The following is a 19,214-nucleotide window of genomic DNA, read 5'->3' as shown; positions in this document are numbered from 1 at the left end:
TGGATTTTGTAAAGTTCAGAGACTAGCAACCCGATCGTGCACGCTATATTGAGAAACCGTTCTATGCTCGATTTCTGAATGCCCCTAACGAGCATTTTTCAACACAATGATTGGAGGGCTATTTAAAATAATTTGAAAAACAAGTAATTAAGTGTATGGCACACAGCAACCAACCAGGTTAGAGATCCAAACAAGAGCTATCGCGGAGGCAACATGATAGATGTTGAGTAGGAGTGGACAATGGAGAAAAAGGACAATAGCGCAAAGCTCGGGCCAGAAAAACTCCCCCACACTATGGTTCGGGAGGCAAAGCAACTTGGAAGGACAAATATGCAAGTTTGATTAAATTACAACCTAAACCGGTTGAAATAAGGTTTTAGTTAATCAATTGCTTTTGTTATTTGCTAGCTTAGGAAAATATTTCCCTAAGTCGACCAACCAAAGAAATAGTCAAGTATCGAGAGGGGTACACATATTTGAAACTTGGCTATGGTTGCTGAATAACCATCACATCTCTCACGAGCCATTCGACTCAACGGTCGGATCTCTACACGCAGTAAGTCTAGGCATATCATATTGCATCAATTGTTTTGAATTGTTAATTTGTTTAATTTGGTTAATGTAGAGTCAAGCGAGGACGAGGAGAACTTGGACGGACAGAAAATTATTTATATTCTTTTCTTAAAGTTCCAATGTGACACAAAAAAAATTATATGAGCATATGTATATACAAGTGAAGTAAAATTTCCATCTTATTTGTAATTTCTTTAGATTGTTGGTCTTTTGCACTTAAATTCTCAACGTAAGGTATAACTCTATTTTTTATTTTTTTATTTTAACAAATTTTCAAAGAAAATGATACTTCATATGTTTTATGTAGGTTAAAAAAAAAGGTTCTCATTATTTTGGGTGGCCCAAATGAGCACCTTTATTTTTTTAAAGACGCCTAACGATAAAAGATGCAGCAATACGCGTCCGCGGTAATAGTTGCAGGTATATATCCGCGACTATTATCGTGTAAATTGCTGACAAACCATTGCCATGCTTATTGCCGCAAAAATTACCGATCACACAGTTTTTCTCTTTCCGTTTTCATTTGTTATTCCGCGGTAATAGGAGCAATTCTCAATTTTGCCTTTTATAGTGATGTAACGGCTTTAAAAAAATTGTGGAATATTTATGTGGTTCAGAAATTGCAATTTATGGCTACAAGATGTCAGCAGAACGATCCTAAGCCTAGGGGGTCAGGGACTTGAGCCAGGGGCTCGGATTGGACCAGTGTGGACTGGGGATCCATATGATGGCTGGGGCTAGGAGCCGGTCTATACATAGGGTGGTAGGGCGGTGGATCCGGTATCACAGTCTCCTAGGTCTTATACAAGATATTTGGTTATACTGAGTGTCATTTGGAGCAATAAAAGAGAGGAGCGTGAAGCCAAAAGGAAGGAGAGAGAGAGAGAGAGAGAGAGAGAGAGAGAGAGAGAGATAATGAAATTCTAACATCTTCTAAAGGCCAAAATGATGTATAAGACCAAAGAGTTACATCATGGTGAATCTGATACAAGATCTGGATAAAAAGAAAGAAGCTGGCTAAACAAAAACACTACTAGAGTTGTAAAATGTGGGTATCAAGAGCCCGAGGGGTACATATACAAAAAAGGTGGGTGTGTATCTTAAAGAAGGCATACAAAATGGTGGATATGTGTGTATCAGAATCTGGAGATGGCTCACATTGATTGGTGCATGATTGTGTCAATGTCCTCCATGGGGAGAGTTTTCACAAGGCACCTCCCATGTCTCGCCAATGTAGATCTCATCCTTTGCTACAACCTCCTCTTGCAATGGGAGAATCCCTCATCCTAGACCTCCTAGATCTCTCAAGCTCTGCAGCTCCATCACTCAATCTACCTCTGCTACTACAGATATTTCTTGTATCCCTCCTCTATAGTTTCGCTCATCTCTTCTCAGTCTCTGGATGGAAGAACACTCTAATCTGTCTCCGAATCTCTCCACTAGATAGAGTCCAAGACGTCTGTAATCCTCATGTCTCATAACTCTAGATAGAGGCACAAAACCCTCTCTAAAGAGGTTGTGAAAGCTACAATGCACCTCATAGTATATTATATGATGGCATGTATAGTGGAGCTTTATCTCTGGCTCTGTCCAAATCTGTCCAATAGAACATTGTATGGCATGGGACAAGTGAGTGTCTATGTAGACAGGCCTAGATAAGAATCCATCCTCTGTCAGTTGGAGAAAATGCTCTCTATACATAGTCATATTCATGCCTAGTTCCTATGAAGGCTCTATCCATGTCCTCTATATCCAATTGAGACAACTCTTGTCATACGAGTCTAGTGACCTCCCTCCATGTCACACACACACACACACACAAAGAGAGAGAGAGAGAGAGAGAGAGAGGGCCTCTAGCAAATACTGAAAGGCGGGGAGCATGTCCATGGAGAAACCGTATCCTATCATATAAGTCTAGTGACCTCCATCCGTGTGTGTGTGTGTGTGTGTGTGTGTGTGTGTGTGTGTGTGTGTGTGTGTGAGAGAGAGAGAGAGAGAGAGAGAATACATGTCAGTAAAATCTCATGCGTTTCTTACATTTTTGGCATGTCACATACACATCTAACCCTATGTGTATGTGGACAAGCTACTTCATGACAGGGGTTCAGCCAATCTAAATTAGGAAGTGATCTGGCACTTTTGTGAGTCTGTTCGCAAACCATGCATGTCCAGACACTTAGAGTAGATACATATCCTCTGGTTGTACACAACATGATTATCAGATTTTTATCAGAACCCATCAGGAGCATTTTTACACTGCATAGACCTATTTTTCCTATTTTAGCCAATTTTCAATTTTTATTTTTAAGTGACTTTTGTTGAGAAACTGGGTAGGGCAATTTTGATAAGCAAGTACATAAGAAACCTAACACTAGCACTTTTTGGCAGAAGAGACAGCAGGAACACCTTGGTCAACATGCACCTTCTCAGCAAGACTCTCCCGGCAGCAAGCCTCGCGTTTTTCATCAGAGAAGCCTAGCGTTTTCAGCCATCACCAAGCCCTGGCGTTTTTGCATTGCAGATCAGCCCGGCGACAGCAGGACCAGTAGAAGCCTAGCGTTTTTGCAACAAACCCCCAATTCAGCCTGGCGTTTTTGGAGCAACATAGCAGACTATTGTTTTGCAGTTCCATCGCAATAGAACCCAGAAGAGCACCAGCGTTTTCAATTTTCAGCACCTAAACACCGCAGAAGAAGTCTCGAACCTCGCAAATCTCACCATCCCCCAGCACATCCTCGCCGGACGGTCAGATCAACGAGCGTTTGCAGATTCAGCCTTGAAAACACGGATTTTAGCATCTGCGTTTTTCAGCACGTCGTCGTTGCATCATCGTCATCGCCGTCGTCACCGACATAGAGTCAAAATTCATCAGATACAAGATTTACAGATTTCAGCTATTAGCGTTCTCGGATTTCAGCCATCTCATCGTTGTCCTCATCGTTGTCGACATCGTCGGCAAGTCCAAAGCATTGTAGAGATTTGTGTAATCAATAGTAGACCACTCTGGCCATAGAGAGTGGGGCCTTCGAAGGAGGGTTTGATAACATTCTGGTGTCATATTCTTCTCTCTCCATCTCTTAGTCTCAGTACCTTCATTCACAGTGTTCACCACTTTGTTTGTGTCCATTGCACTCTCTCACTAAAGAAACGGAAGGCTCTCCCTTCCGTAAGTAAAAAGAACCTTGAGCACAATTCAGAGCACTCATCTTCAGAAAATTTCAACATTCACTTCCGCTGCACCTTACATTGGTATCAGAGCTTTGGCAGTGTTCAGTATCACTCAAGGAAGGAACCACTAGAATTTTTTTTGCTTGTTGCGGTCACACGTAACCCAAGTCCTCTTGGACGTGTTGATTCCTAATCGTGTTTTTGAAGAGTGACAGGAATCCCAAGAAAGAAGAGCTTGTCCAACCTCCCCTTGTTTCTCTTTTCACTCATTGAGAGCGGACCGTGCACTTAGCGACTAGCCAATCGCCGTGAGGTGGAAAAAAGCAACCTTGGTTTGAGCACAAGGCCACCAAAGGGTGCACCCACGGAAAAGAGAAGAGCTCAGGTGAAGAGAAGATCCTTCTCTAACACAGATTGCAAGCTAAAGAAGAACCTCAAGGACTCAAGACCTCCAAGAACCTCAAGACCCTCAAGAACCCAAGTTCTTCGTGAACTTTAAGAACCCAAGACTTCAGTGTATGGTCATCACCCGAAGCAGAATAGATACTTTGCATGAGGGTGGTGAAGAAGAATTGTCTCCACTATGAGGTTTTTCTGACCCTTCCCCTTCCCCATCTACACCAAGGATTGCACCAACTCTTATGGAGGTTTTCGACAAGATGATGATGGACACGAAGTTAGAACGCAAAGCAAGAAACGCAGAAAGAAAAGCAGAAATGAATTGCAAGCACAAAGAAAGAAGAGCCGAAATAGATCGTGAGCACAACGAAAGGAACGCCGCATTGGTCCTACTATTTTCTAATGTGCAGGCGCAGCTTAAAGAGATTTGAAAGAAGGAGACTCTCTCAGTCTTGTCTTCGCCAAAGCACGACACACAGGATAAGCATGATGAACTGCATGATAATAATAAGAATGATGATTTTCATGATGAAGATATGATTATTCACAAGCATGATGATTTGCAGGATAATGATGTGATTGTTCATAAGGATGATGATTTAGTTGATACTTTTTCTAGTGAAGCTAACCTCATTGCAAATTCAATCGATCATGAAGAACCGATCTTAGCTCTCGAGTCGAGGTCCAGAGAACCCCCACAGGAAGTATTCTGTGTTCGAATGATTAGTCAGCACACATTGTTCGAGAGTTTCATTCGTGATGCTTTCGTGTATTTTAGTCACATCCTTATGTGATCCCTTTTCATAGGCATGACATATTGTACAATGAACACAATTCACTCATGGTGAATGAGCACGAATGTATACGGATTACTTATGAAAAGACGAAATGTTTGCATTCAAGGAATTCACATTCCATGTCTCTTCCTTGGCATAACGCAGTATCCGAAAGAGCACAAGACGGATTGAGCATCAAGCATCGGCATTTCCATTGTGATTTGCCACAGTTAATAGATTTAGATCAGAAAGACAAGATTCGATATCACTTTTTGTGTGTGTTTGATGAGCGGTTTGGCACTCCCTCTATGTGTCCATCTACATTGCATGACTAGAATTTTTCCAGTCACTTTACATGGAATGGGTATGTTCATTTTTTGTGTTAGAAGTGGTTTCAGGAATTTTCATCTCGCACATTCTTGAAGAAGGTAGACGTATGACTATAGACAAAGTTCAAGCATCGAAGGAGCCACAGATAACTTTGTGTCGCTTTCGACGCGGCCCAAAGAAGCAAGCATTACAGACCTTTATGAAGTTCAAGTATCGCATGACCCACGCATCAGAGTGGACCGGCGAAGAGTCCTTTCCAGACGCTGTTGGCGATCTCCATCGACGCCATACAGCTCGATACTAGTACCTCACTTTGAAAAGGAGGGGATGCCACGTGCACATCTAACCCTATGTGTACGTGGACAAGCCACTTCATGACAGGGGTTTAGTCGGTCTAGATTAGGAAGGACAGTTCAGGGCACTCATCTTGAGCAAAGTTCAACATTCAATTCTATTGCACCTTACATTGCAAGTCCTGTGATTAAAAAATCAGTGCATAATTGTTCGATGAAGCCCCTCCCTGCCACCGCATGTTGCCTCTTCGTGTACACACCCCTTGCCCCCTTCTCTCCCCCTTGTTCACCCCTTCCCTCAGCCCATCCCGACCCCCCTCCCTATCTCGCCGCCTTCCCACCCTAAGCCTCACCTTCTCTCGCCTTTCACTTGTAGAGGGGATGAAAGTGTGTATGTCTATGAGAGAGAGAGATAGATAGATAGATAGATTGAATTATCGTCCACGGAGGTCAGATATGACCTATGGGACCAAAAAGGGGACATTACAACAGTTGCACATTAAGCGAAAGATGACGATACATATCAGTTAAGGACTGAGGGTCCGGTAGGAAGATGAGAGAAGAAAATAGAAACCTAGGGGGAGTCAGCTGTGGGGGGAGCCGGTTTGGGATTTCGAAACTCCTGGATGATGGCTTTGACGCCTCGATAGACTGCCCATTTGCCTTGTTTGCGGGCTTCATGTACCTTCTTGAGCTCTTCACTTTTGTGTTTGAGTTGTAGCGGAGTTTGTTCTTCTGCAATCCAAAGCTTGGTATCTTTGAGAAGACGTGATTGTTGAAGAAGCTTGAGTCGACCCTCTCGGCTTTCGAATTCAAGGATGGCTTGTCCACTTGGTATTGGCTTGTTAGGGCCTCCCGATGTGATGCACTCTATTGCATTGTAATCGAGCTTGATCGGTTGGAGAGTTTCGTTGAGGAAATTGATGCGCGCTGAGAAGTCTTTCTCGGTCGTATCCCATGCTTGAGGTAGCCCACCAATGCGGACCTTGAGGGCATTGTCTTCTTAGAGTCGTCGTTCTCGAAGTTCTGCTGCCACGCATGTTTTCACCTTCGCAATTGTTGCCGAGTGTGTTTCGACGGCCTTCACTTCGACTTCTTTCACTTTGTTGGTGGCGAGCTCGACCATGGAGTCAAATCGTGTCTCGAGCTTGCAAAGGCGAGCTTTGAGGTCACGATTCTCTTCCATGACCCGGTCAAGGGTTGCTTGGAGGCGCTCGATTCGGTCAGATTTGTTCGGAGCTACTAAAATGGCGGCAAAACTCGGCCGTGTTTTTGCGGGGGTCTTCGGGGTCGTCATGTCTGCAAGCACCGATTCACAGAGAGTCGAACCGGATTGTTGGGGTATTTCTGTGTAATGCGGCTCAAGGCTTGTGCGGCAAACTCCGTTTCACTGATTTTCTGTGTTAAAACGGTGAGATGCCTTGTGTGGAGATCTCCCTTCGTAGAGGGTCGTTACCACAGTTGAGTCGAAGCCGGCCGGGCATCAACACCCTTGGGGTCGAGGACAGGGTCGGCTTTAATCCGGTTTCGCTAATGTTGGGGTCGCTGTGTTAAAATGGTGAGATGCCTTGTGTGGGGATCTCCCTTCACAGAGATTTGTCACCACAGTTGAGTCGAAGCCGGCAACACATTTCTGCACAAAGCTGCCCGTGCCGCAGACCTCAAGCAGGTTCGAAAACCACCCTTGGGGTCGAGGACAGGGTCGGCTTTACTCCGGATTGGCAAGGTTGGCAGCAGATCGTCGGCACAGTCGCCACTTAGGCAGCTGCGGCAGAACGTCGACACCAGAGCAGGGCCGTGAGCTGGGGAGAGGGAGGGCGAGGCTGATGAGTAACGCCCCCCCACAGGGCTGCCCTCGCCCAAGGGGAGACTCTGCAGGCGGCTGTGTTGAGAAGGGTTAGGTCACGATAGTTGAGAGAGAGAGAGAGAGAGAGAGAGAGAGAGAGAGAGAGAGAGAGAGCACACGCAGTATCACCTTTGACATCGACCCCCCCTGTTACCATATACATGTGGTAGTGATGTGTGTGAACACACTAGGACCACCGGGATATTTTTTCCCTCTTTAGGAGGTTTTTTCCTCCGTGCATTGTATATACGCCCATCACTCTAGGGCTATCCTTCTTTCCATTGCACACTAAGTAACACACTCTCTATTGTGTGCCTTGAGCTTCCTTCGTCTTCTCCAAGCTGTGTGTGTTTCTCTGCAACCCTAATTCCAACAATTGGTATTAGAGCAGGTCACGTCCTCCCGGGCTTAGTCGCCAGCTGCTCCAACACACGCCTGCTCACTTTCTCCGATTTTAGCAAGCTTTGGGCTCATTTCGGCCTCCGTTTCCACTACAGGCAGTACTGCACAGGCTATTTCGTCATTTTGTGCAAAATTTCTGTCATTGTCGTTTTCTGCATAACAGGTGCCTTATAGTCTTCTACGGTTTGTGCTATATAGCACAGGTTGTTCCCGCTCCGTTTCTCCTATTTTCGGGCAGTTTTCACATTAGGTGCAGCATTTACCATGGCTGACAACAACAACACCGATGTGTTCAAGATGTTTGCTGCTGAGGACAGGTTGGATGGGGACAACTACCCTATGTGGGCTTATATGATGCAACATGTTCTTGTGTCAAAGGGTGTCTGGAACATTGTGCAGGGCATTGATGTACGTCCTGGTTCTGAGGATGTTGCAGATCTTGCTGCAAGGATTGCAGTTGTTAGAGTTTTTTTGCCTACGGCAGAACAAGCTCGTTGGGATGTTAAGGATGCGCAGGCTCATGCATTGATTGCGTTGTCTGTGAAGCGCACCATTGTTCCTCACATCCGTTCAGCAAAATCTGCAAAACAGGCTTGGGATATTTTAGGAGGTCTTTATGCAAGCCGCAATGAGGCTAAAATTGCTTTGCTGCATAAAGAGCTGGAGTCGAAGATTATGCATGAGGAAGATGATATGGACACTTTCCTTGCTAGTGTCAAGGATATTAATGAGCAGCTTATTTCTGCAGGTGAAGTCATTTCAGACAGTTCCCTTGTGCAGACTGTTCTTGATGCCTTACCAGATTCCTACCAGACTTTTGTTAGTACTTGGAGTCTTACGACCCAAGGAAATCCAGAAGTTGTCAAGTTTGATGCATTTTGCACATTGCTGTTGCAAGAGTCACTTTCCAGAAAAAACAGGACTAGGCAGCGTGCAGTTGAACAGGCTTTTATTGCTTCTCAAAGAAAGGGTGGTAACAGTAATGCAGCCACTTCCTATGGTTCTGCTACGAGTGGCAAAAATTCTGTTCCTAATGCTTCTGCTGGCAACACTTCGTCTGGCAATTCTGGTGATAAGGGCAAAAAGAAGATGCGTTGCCATTATTGTAAAGCCAATGATCACTTCATCAAGTTGTGTCCTAAGTTGAAGGCCAAAGAGGCTAAGAAGAAAGAGGGTGGTTCCACTGCAAATGCTGGTTCCACTACAAATGTAGCCATTGTTGAGTCTTCTCTGAAAGGAGACTGTGTTGCTGATGTTGATGCAGAATGGGCATTTAGCGGAGAGTGCACTTACAATCCTGTTGTCCATGATGCATGCTTGTCAATTGTTGTAGATTCACATGTGTGGTATTTCGATAGTGGTGCTACAAAGCACATTACCTCACATCGTGAATTGTTTACCTCTCTTGAGTCTGTCCCTCATGGGAATTCAGTCACTTGTGCCAACAACACCTCTTATCCAGTTTAGGGAGTTGGAAAGATTGTGCTCACTACTGCTAATGGCAGTTCCTTCATACTTGTTGATGCACTTTATGTACCTAGGATCAAGAAGAATCTCTTGTCTGTATCCGCCCTTGCTAGGCTTGGACTTGTAGTCAAATTTGTGGATGACAGATGTACAGTTCATGATCTCAGCTTTGGTGATGAAATTGTTGCATCTGGCCTTTTGTGCCGTGGGATGTATAAGCTCACTTTGTATGACAAGTGTGGACAAAATTTTGCAAATACTGTTGCAGATTCAAGGGCTATTTCAGATGCAAAACTTTGGCATGCACGTTTTGGTCATCTGAATTTTGCCAGTTTGCTGCGTTTGCAGAAATCTGATATGGTTGCTTCTTTGCCACCTCTTGAAGAACCTGTCAAACATGTTTGTGAAGGTTGTATTTTGGGTAAGATGCAGCATTCTAAGTTTCCAAAGGATGGTTCAGTTCGGGCCACATGCAGGTTGCAGCTTGTGCATAGTGATGTTTGTGGGCCCATGCAAACTCTGTCTTTGGGAAATTACCTGTACTTCGTGACTTTCATTGATGATTACTCCAAGCATGCATGGGTATTTCCGCTTAAAGCGAAGTCCAAAGTTTTTATGTGCTTCAAACAATTTCTGGCTATGGCTGAAAATGTATCGAAATGTACTATAGGCACCCTCTGTTCGGATCGAGGGGGGGAGTATATGTCTCATGAATTTAATGCATTTTTGGCTAGTCATGGGATAAAACACCAATGTACAGTGCCTCAGCAAAATGGTGTTGCTAAGAGGAAAAACAGGTCACTGACGGAAATGGCACGATGTATGGTCAAAAGTCAAGCTTTGCCGCATTCTTTTTGGCTTGAGGCCATTATGTGTGCCACTTATGTACTTAACAGGTGTCCTACGAAAGCTTTGCAGTCTATTACTCCATATGAAGCATGGCATGATAGAAAGCCTTCTATCGAGCACATGCGTGTTTTTGGCTGTTTGGCATATGCTTTGGTGCCACAAGTGCAGCGCAGAAAATTGGATAATAAGGATGTCAAATGTATTTTTGTTGGTTATAGTGCTGAAAGCAAAGGTTACAGGTTGTATCATCCGCAAAAAAAACGTATTCTGGTTTCTCGGGATGTAGTGTTTGTGGAAGATTCTGTTCAGCCCTTGCTATCATGTACTAGAGACAGTAATGTAAGCTCACAGGACATTTATGACACTTTGTTGCCTCTTTTCAGTGGTGGAAATACAAATGTAAGTTCCAATGAGGCAAATGTACAGCCTATGGGGGTTTCTGAAAATGTTTTAGATCAGCCTATTACTGATGCAGATGTACATGATGTACTTGATGAGGAAAGGGCTGAAAATGAGCAGGCTAGAGGTATGCCAAAATGGCTGGTGCACACTTTGCGTGACAGTAAATTGGATGCACCTTTGTCTAGTCGTACTCGTTCAGGCTCTCACCATGCATCTTATGCATCAGATTGTTATGCTTTGGTTGTGTCTAGCTTACATGATGTTGAGGAGCCTCTAACTTTTGATGAAGCACAAAATTCAGAAAATTGGATGGCTGCCATGCAATCAGAATATGATGCACTTATAAAGAATGACACATGGACTTATGTGATTTACCTTCTGGCAAAAAGGCCATTGGTACGAAGTGGGTTTACAAGTTGAAACGCAAGTTAGATGGTGAGATCGATCGTCATAAGGCTCGACTTGTTGCAAAGGGTTATGCACACCAAAAAGGCATAGATTATGAAGAGACTTTTGCTCCCACTTGTCGTATGAATACTGTGCGTTTTCTATGTGCATTGGCATCTCATTTTGGTAGGGATGTACATCAATCAGACATTGTTACTGCTTTCTTGAATGGTGACATATTTGAGTAAGCAAAGCTTTGGGCTTACTCCCCTTTGTGGACTGATCCTGTCCTCATAGCATGGCACTTCCCTTTACTCATGTGCCAACTCTCGTTCACCGCATCACTCCAGGGGGGATTTGTTACCATATACATGTGGTAGTGATGTGTGTAAACACACTCGGACCTCCGGGGCATTTTTCCCCTCTTTAGGAGGTTTTTTCCCCCGTGCATTGTATATATGCCCATCACTCTAGGGCTATCCTTCTTTCCATTGCACACTAAGTAACACACTCTCTATTGTGTGCCTTGAGCTTCCTTCGTCTTCTCCAAGCTGTGTGTTTCTCTGCAACCCTAATTCCAACACCCCCAACTTCGGCTTCAGACACATCTAGATGGAGGCTCCTACACCCGCTCAAAGGGACGCACGCAAAACCTCCTCGCCCAATCCGGTTGAGCTCACCATTCCACTTGCTCTTTCACTAACGGAGCAAGCGAGCCTTGTAGCAGAGGTACATCACCTTTAGGCCACTTCTGCCATCTGAAAGATTATCGGTATTCCGCCAAGGAGAGGCGAGGTGTGTGATCTCCTCCAGACTTGCTTTCTCTCGGAGGTGGGAAATATCATCGACGTAGTTCATCGGGTGCGGCTACTACTAGATCAAGTTTGAGACTCTCCAGATGATAAGCAAGGTCATTTTAATCAGCCTGTTGGCCATTTGAGCAATCAAGGCCCATTTTTTACAATGGGATGAGGGTTTCGATCCAGCTTTTGATGTTCTTGTCGAGGAAGTTGATTTACCTATCTTAGTGTGCTTCCCCGGCCTGAGAAGAGAGTATTATCCAAGATTGGTGTTGAGGTAAGTCTGTAGCTTTCACTCATGGTGAGAAAAAACTCTTAAGCCAAGCATGCACCATTTATGTGCATAGTCACATTTTTCCTATGGAACCTATCAAGCCTCGCACATGCTACTCATTCTCTATCCACATGCTACACACTTGATAGCCACATGCTACTTGTGGTAGCTCACATGACCCATACCAATTCCGCTTGTGATGTATATCCATCCAATCATTGATTCCCGGGGGATTCACCATGGAAACCGCACCACGTAAGTACAGGGGAGGGGGTTTTTTGAACAAGTTACATAAAGGTATAAGCTAAGGGTAGGCCCCAAATAATTTATCTCCTAAGCTTAAAAATAAGGGAGGGGGTATCATATTTAGGGGGGCAGAGGGGAAGTGAAAAAAGGAAAAAATGAAAGGAATTTTTTTGTGTTTGAAAATCATGGCTTCCCAAAAGAGTCTTCCCTCAAACTTGTGAGTTAATAGCTACCAAAACACATGCAAGAACCAACACTCCTTTGTTGAGGGATGAAATGAACTCTTTATAGATTTCATCCCTCAACAAAAGAACCAACACAAATGAACTATTTTAGGCACAATGCATGCATTATACACACACACACACGTACTAATGCAAGCATTAGTGTGCATGTATTAGTGTGTTTCCACACACTAATTTGTGCCCAAGCACACACTAATACAAGCGTTAGTGTGTGCATACCTCTCTAGCACACACTAATGCAAGCATTAGTGTGTGTGCTTGTGCAATAATTAGTGTGTTTTCACACACTATTTTAGGCACAATGCATGCATTGTACACACACACACGTACTAATGCTTGCATTAGTGTGCATGCATTAGTGTGTTTCCACACACTAATTTGTGTCCAAGCACTAATGCACGCGTTAGTGTGTGCATACCTCTCTAGCACACACTAATGCAAGCATTAGTGTGTGCTTGTGCACTAATTAGTGTGTTTTCACACACTATTTTAGGCACAATGCATGCATTCTACACACACACACACTAATGCAAGCATGCATTGGTGTGTTTTCACACACTAATTAGTGCACAAGCACTAATTAGTGCACAAGCACACACTAATGCAAGCATTAGTGTGTGCATGCGTTACAAGCACACACTAACGCTTGCATTAGTGTGTGCTTGGGCATGCATTAGTATACCAAAACATACCTCCATTAGCATTAACATACCAAAACATACCTCCATGTGGGTGTGCAATGAAGTTGATTGAGACCCCAATGGTCACCGAGAAGCCCAACAGTAGATTAAGGTCCAACATACACACACTAGATTAATTTCTTTTTCACACACTAACGCACACACACAATAGATTAATTAGAAGCACACACACACACACTCTAAATGGATGCAAAAAAATAAGCACATAAACCATTTCTTAAATAGGAGATAAAAGGAATCTTATGCAGGAAGGAATCCTATGCAAAGAAGAATCTCACATTGACTAGAATCCAATGTTAATTAGGGTCCCTTTTTTTGTGAAATTGTAGGATATGGCATCCTCTTCCACGCTCGGCTATCGATCCATAGAGAACTTTCTTGCCGAGGGCCTCTCTTATGAGGACGCTTCTGATGCTTACTACTCGTAGTCTTTCTCCCACCAATCACAATCCACCTTCGGCTTTCGATGGTTCCTAGATGCAACACACGACCCCGACCTCGAGAGGACATACCGCGCCCAGGCAGAGTGGCTATCCTCGCAGCAGAGTCTTCGAGGGCGATACACACCAGCACAGTTGGCTGCCTATGGGCTCTCACCGCTTGCGACACCGGGCGTCGGCACTCCGATCGTGTAGAGTGTGCCTCCCAGTGGGCCTCCCTCCACCTTACCCTCGACTTTCCCGTCACAGGTAGCTCCCTCCACCTTGCATTCGCAGCGATCCACGCCTGCACCGTCGAGTTATCCGTTGCCTACACCACCTAGCGGTTCGGGCTCGGGCCAACGCTCTTCCCTTAGTGGTGGCTCACGCTCTCGTCGAGGTAGTGGCTCGTGCTGCTTTGGTGGTGGAGGGGGCAGTGCTACAGATTCACCTCCTCTTACACCCTGACCTCCTCGCTCACCCCTTGGAGCTCCACATGAGGATGAGGACCGCAATGCGCCCGCCGCGGACACTCCTGGCTACTACTATTATATACATCGTGGGGGGGAGGTGGATCTAGGTTCCTCTTTGGGGAGGACATTTCGAGGGCACCTTAACCAGCTGATCCACTCGACATACCAAGATTGCTCTAAATCTTTCAAAGATCAGGACCCAGCCGACGTGACATACATTCACACGACATTTCTCATGCGGTTCCCTAATCCGCAAGTGGAAGAGTTCTCCAGACAGTGGCTCGAGGAATACATCAAGAATTTCTTGAAAAATAAGAAGTTCAGTTTGCGAAGGGCGGCAAAGCGAACATTTGAATCTGAGGGTCACAACTATCGCCCTGGGAAATGTTCACGATGAGGAGTGGGAGAAAGCCCAGGGCGAGCTAGAGGACGAGAGAGCGACAGGTGCTAGGGCGCACACTCGGCAGGTGGAGGCGAGGGCGCAGCAAACGCCCACGCATTACGGCTCGGGCGGAAAAGCAGCATGGAAAGATAAATTTGTGTTGTGCGTATTTTCATTTGAATTGATTTAATTTGTGGTAATAAGGTTAGGTTTGTGATATTTTTTAATTGATATACAAAAAAATATTACTATGATCCGTCCAAGCCGAGAGATCCAGAGATACAGAGAGAGCCACTCCGAATATCAGACATGGTGCTGGCTGTATGAAAACAACAAAATTAATCGCGAAGAATTTGAAAATGCATGTCGTACACTACAGCCTGTAAGTGTGAACTTTTTTAAAAAAATCATTGCATGCAGCTTTATGTATCCATTTGTATTAATTAAAGGTTTTGTTGTTTTTTTCTTTTCCAGACTCAAGGAGTCCCTCGAGAGGTCTCAGGATCCGAGTAGCTCAATCCTCCAAGTGTTTTTGGGCCCACGCGCGCGTCTTCTTTTCGCCACAGTTGTATAGCCCCCATGTATCGCCTATTTGGGCAATTTTGTAATATCCAATATAATTAAACTATTGATTTTGGCCCAAAGTCTTCTTTTGGCCACAGTTGTATAGTCGCCATGCATCGCCTATTTGGGCAATTTTGTAATGAACACTTTCTCCAATATAATTAAACATTTCGTTTTGGTCCAAAGTTTTGGTGCAATGAAATTGTTGTTTTTGAACAGTTTCTCCAATATAATTAAACATTTGATTTTGGTCCAAAGTTTTGGTGCAATGAAATTGTTGTTTTTTATTTATTAAATATATAAGAAAAAAAAGGCAAATGACCATTTGGATGGGTCCTACCAACCAAGGACCATCCAAATGGTCATTTGCTTTTTTTTAAAAATACTCCCGATTGAAGTAATCGTCGCGGTAATACTGGCGGTAAAAAGTACGAAAATACACGCGGAAATGTAGTCAGGCCAATTACCGCGATATTTGTTGAAGGACCATTATCGCGAGTATTGACTCCAGCATTACCGCTCCCGAGACTTTTTGCCTTAAACTTTTCCTTTGTTTTTCTGCGTCTATCTGAGCGGTAATGTGCTCCAAATGTCATAGTGTTCCCCTGAGTATGTGATGTGTGAGTGACTCAAAGCTAAGCTACTTTCTAAGCCAAGCCAACTGGCAAGTTGTTTTTATGATAAAACTTTCTAAGCCAAGCTAAATGGCTTGGTTTTTGGTACTTGTTTGTGGTTTTTTTGTCAACCGAAGGAAGTATCAGCTTGTCACCATTGCATTACAACCTGGGCTATTAAAAACCAGAAGCCGAAAGTTAACAGGCATTCAATCTTGAGTTATCCAAAGTGTTGGATCAAGAGTCCATCAAATAGTATGTTCTAATAGGATAACATAATCAACACAAACAATTGCTAGTCTAGAGATTACCTCTGCCTTTGAGGGCAGAAGCTTGGATGCCACACTTCTAGGCAAGTTCTAAAATTCGCACCACAAAGCTGTCCACTTGATGCGTGAATGACCATCTTACCATGAGGATATGTATGTGTATGAGTATTAAGATACGAAACAGCAAAAGACACCACATAACCTTAAACCACCACAATGGTCCTTTCTATATCAACTGCAAGTGACCTTGATCTCGAGTACCAAACCTGCTCCAAAACGAAATAGGGGTCACCCTCGTTCCAGGACAGCTCCTGCAAGAGGCTTCAAATCTGTTTAGCACTATCCCAATTGCCTCAAGGCAATAATCATCCATTACTGTGCATGGCTTGTTGTTTTGCGAATGCTTTATTCTCATGCCGACAGAGGGCAAAAGGTTATCACTATTCTTCTCCTGCCAAAAATAATCTCAACTCAGAGATATCAATGTAGCAATCAAACTGGTTCTGAGTATAATTACTGCTAAAACCATGTGATGAGTGTTGCTAATCAAGCGTCCCAAGGAAATACCCAAAGCCCAATCAGCTCCTGCCACTGTTTCATCCAAAGATCTATAGTAAAAGAAGTGCAAGATAGAACAGTTACAAATGCATTTGAAAATGCATATCACAAACGATATCATCCCAAGCAGAAGTAAATAGTTTCCTTGTCTTTCCAAAAAAGGTCAAAATTGTACAAGTTTAGACACTCCCCTCATTAAAACAAGGTAGCTCCATGCGTATGATACATACGATACCGTGTGGTATGGTATGTAGTATCATATGCTCTCCAATAAAAAGTACGTAAAGTACGACAAGACTTTGATTTGTTAACTAACTTTAGAACCAACAAAAATCACTATGCTCCAATCGAGTTAGTTCTCAATCCAAACCAAGCATGTACTTATCTTAATAAACATCGTAGTCATTAGAAAGGTTTGCACATTTTAACATGATATCCATAAAGTATATATAGTGAACATTTTGTATAGGCCAAAGAGCAAAGTTTTTTCCAGCAAGCGAGAGACCATTTGACCCACCTTTGGTGTTAGAGTTTATATTCATGTCCGGTGGTAGCTCCGATATCTCCCAGGAGCAGATTAGGGAGTGGGGGCTGTTTTGTGGCTGTGCTCGGTCAATGTGAGGTTGTTCTCTCATGTCGTCTCTAGCCATGTTTACCTCCAGTTTTGGCTCTGTTCCATGGCCATTAGGCTCCTGCAGGGTGGGAGTATTTTTCCCACCCCTATTGGTATTTTTCCTTGCAGCCCATTAGGCTTCTAGTGCCATTTTTCCCTATTTCCCTACATTTTCCAGGTCGTGAGGGCTGGGCTGCAAGCTGGCCGACCTGGCCTCTGTCAAGTATATAGGCAGGGCAGGGGCTCTTCCCAGTGCAGATGCATGGAGCCGCTATGATCTGGCAGATGCAGAGCACCTCCATCATGGTGCAGACATACGAGAGGAGAATATCCATGTTCGTCATGGGGCAGCCACACCATAGAGCAGCCTCGATCCGGTTCGTTCTTGGTGGAGGCTTCAGAATGAGTGGCAGTGCTGGATTGCTTTGGTTATCCCAAATGGAGTCATGTTACAGTGCTTTTCCGCAAGGAGAGCAAGCATGCGGTTGTTGGATCCCTTTTGGAGGAGTCTCCTATGACTGCGTTTTCTTCGAGGAGATGGATAATGGATTGGAAGATTTTCTTTGCCTTTTGCAAATGCACATCTTTCTTGGAATTGTCGACGGAGCTTCCTATCCTTTGGATAGCAGGTTGATAATTCAATTGCACTTTTGTACTAGATTACGGATAGAGGATGATGGAGAGGAATCTCTTTCCATCTTGAAGCAGAGGATGTTCTTTGAGTTTTCATTTTCCATTGAAGGATAAAAGTTCCAGTTCCAGCTTTAGTAGACTCTTGTTTATCCGGTATGCAGCAATTCCGGTGCAGGTTATAGTGCATGTGTTGGATTTGGCCTTGATAGTAAGAGGGGGATACTTCTATCTCCATAACCACTTCGAGTTTGATCATCCGACTTCCCTTGGATGAGGTTTAGAGGTGGAGCATATTGTGCCAGACCCTTAGCCAACAATGACAACAGTTTGAGGAGGCCTTCATGGAGTGTGGACGTCTCCTATCTCCATGTTCTCTCCTTTCGCCGGTGGTAGTGTGGCCCTCTTGTGATTACGACTTCTAGTGAACTTGTCATCACCAGTTCTAGAACAGGTTTGCAACGTTCAATGGGCAGTTTTTTTTATAATCAACAGCAGATTTGTCGAGATCCTTTGGATGACACGTTTGCAAGTAGTGTCGACAATTGGCGGGGACATCTAGTTCCTACTCCCGTAGTCAGCAACATCTGGATGCTTCTTCCATACATCCCTTTAGAGAGATCCAACCTTGGGGGTAGCCCTTCTTCAGGTGTGCAGATTTGGCCACGGCTGGCTAGTATAGCAGGTTCTTCCCTTGCAGTCTTTTGCCCAGCTTTTTGGCATGTTATAAATCAGCCCCAGCGTTCCTCATGGGCTTGTTCCCTGAGCCGGTTCATTTACTCTCCCTTTGAGTATTGGACTTAGGTTGAGTATTGGATATTAATTGCACAATTCAGTGGTGGGTATGTTCTCTTCAGCACAAGTACAAAGGATAGTTTTTTATGAAGGTTTTAAGGAAGCAAGTTACAATAGTGGGAGTATGCGTACTTTCCGAGTCTGTATGCAGTTTGGCATATTGTATTGGATTGTACCTATAGGTTTGATCTTGGCAAATGCAAAGATGTGGCAGACATTTGGTTTGATCTCAAAGAGTTCGCTTCAGTAGATAGGTCTTGTTGGACCTCGACGGCTTTTTTGGCAAACATGATCCTAAGGTGACGACCTTTCAGGTCTTCCTATTCTTAGCAGTCTGAGTTTACCGATGGTGTGATTCTCTTTGAGTCTCGAGTTCCATGAGATTCAGGCTTTGCTATTCATTTACAAAGGAAGCAATTTTACACCAGGTTATCTCAAATTTCTTTTTGGTGGCACTTATTCTCTTTTCCTAGGATTGAGAGGGAGGGGGACTCCCTGTCTTTGGGAAAGTTCTCATCTTTAGCTCTTGAGCTTTCAGTCACAGTATTTGCTCTATTCCAACGTGGGTTGAGTTAGTTGTTACCTACTTTTGAGGATACTTCTCTTTCATAGGGGGCTTCCAGGTTATATTATCTTCAGTCGACTTCCGGTGCTCCATTCAGCCGAGTACCACGCATGGTGTCTTCCAGTCCTTGGTTTCCTTTGCCCATTCCTTGTGGCTTTGGATGGTGTTCTTGAG

General features: G+C 44.1%; 1 protein-coding gene across 3 annotated transcripts in view; it reads right to left on the bottom strand.

Annotated features, from left to right (window-relative positions):
• The window catches only part of LOC147450152 (uncharacterized), a 48,189-nt gene that overhangs the window by 5,308 nt on the left and 23,667 nt on the right, over positions 1-19,214 (bottom strand). Inside the window, exon 2 of one of the 3 annotated variants that reach the window (XM_086520662.1) lies at positions 16,146-16,330. The exons of the other annotated variants lie outside the window; for them this stretch is intronic. Coding sequence (XP_086376788.1) covers positions 16,146-16,330 — 185 coding nt within the window. The remainder of the gene's footprint in view (positions 1-16,145; positions 16,331-19,214) is intronic. 3 annotated transcript variants of the gene reach the window in all.

Source organism: Adiantum capillus-veneris, chromosome 9 (assembly GCF_014529385.1).
Source record: "Adiantum capillus-veneris isolate H3 chromosome 9, ASM1452938v2, whole genome shotgun sequence".
In the NCBI taxonomy this organism is placed as follows: domain Eukaryota; kingdom Viridiplantae; phylum Streptophyta; class Polypodiopsida; order Polypodiales; family Pteridaceae; genus Adiantum; species Adiantum capillus-veneris.
Note: the sequence above shows the minus strand (reverse complement) of the source record. Positions and strands in the feature narration are given on the sequence as shown.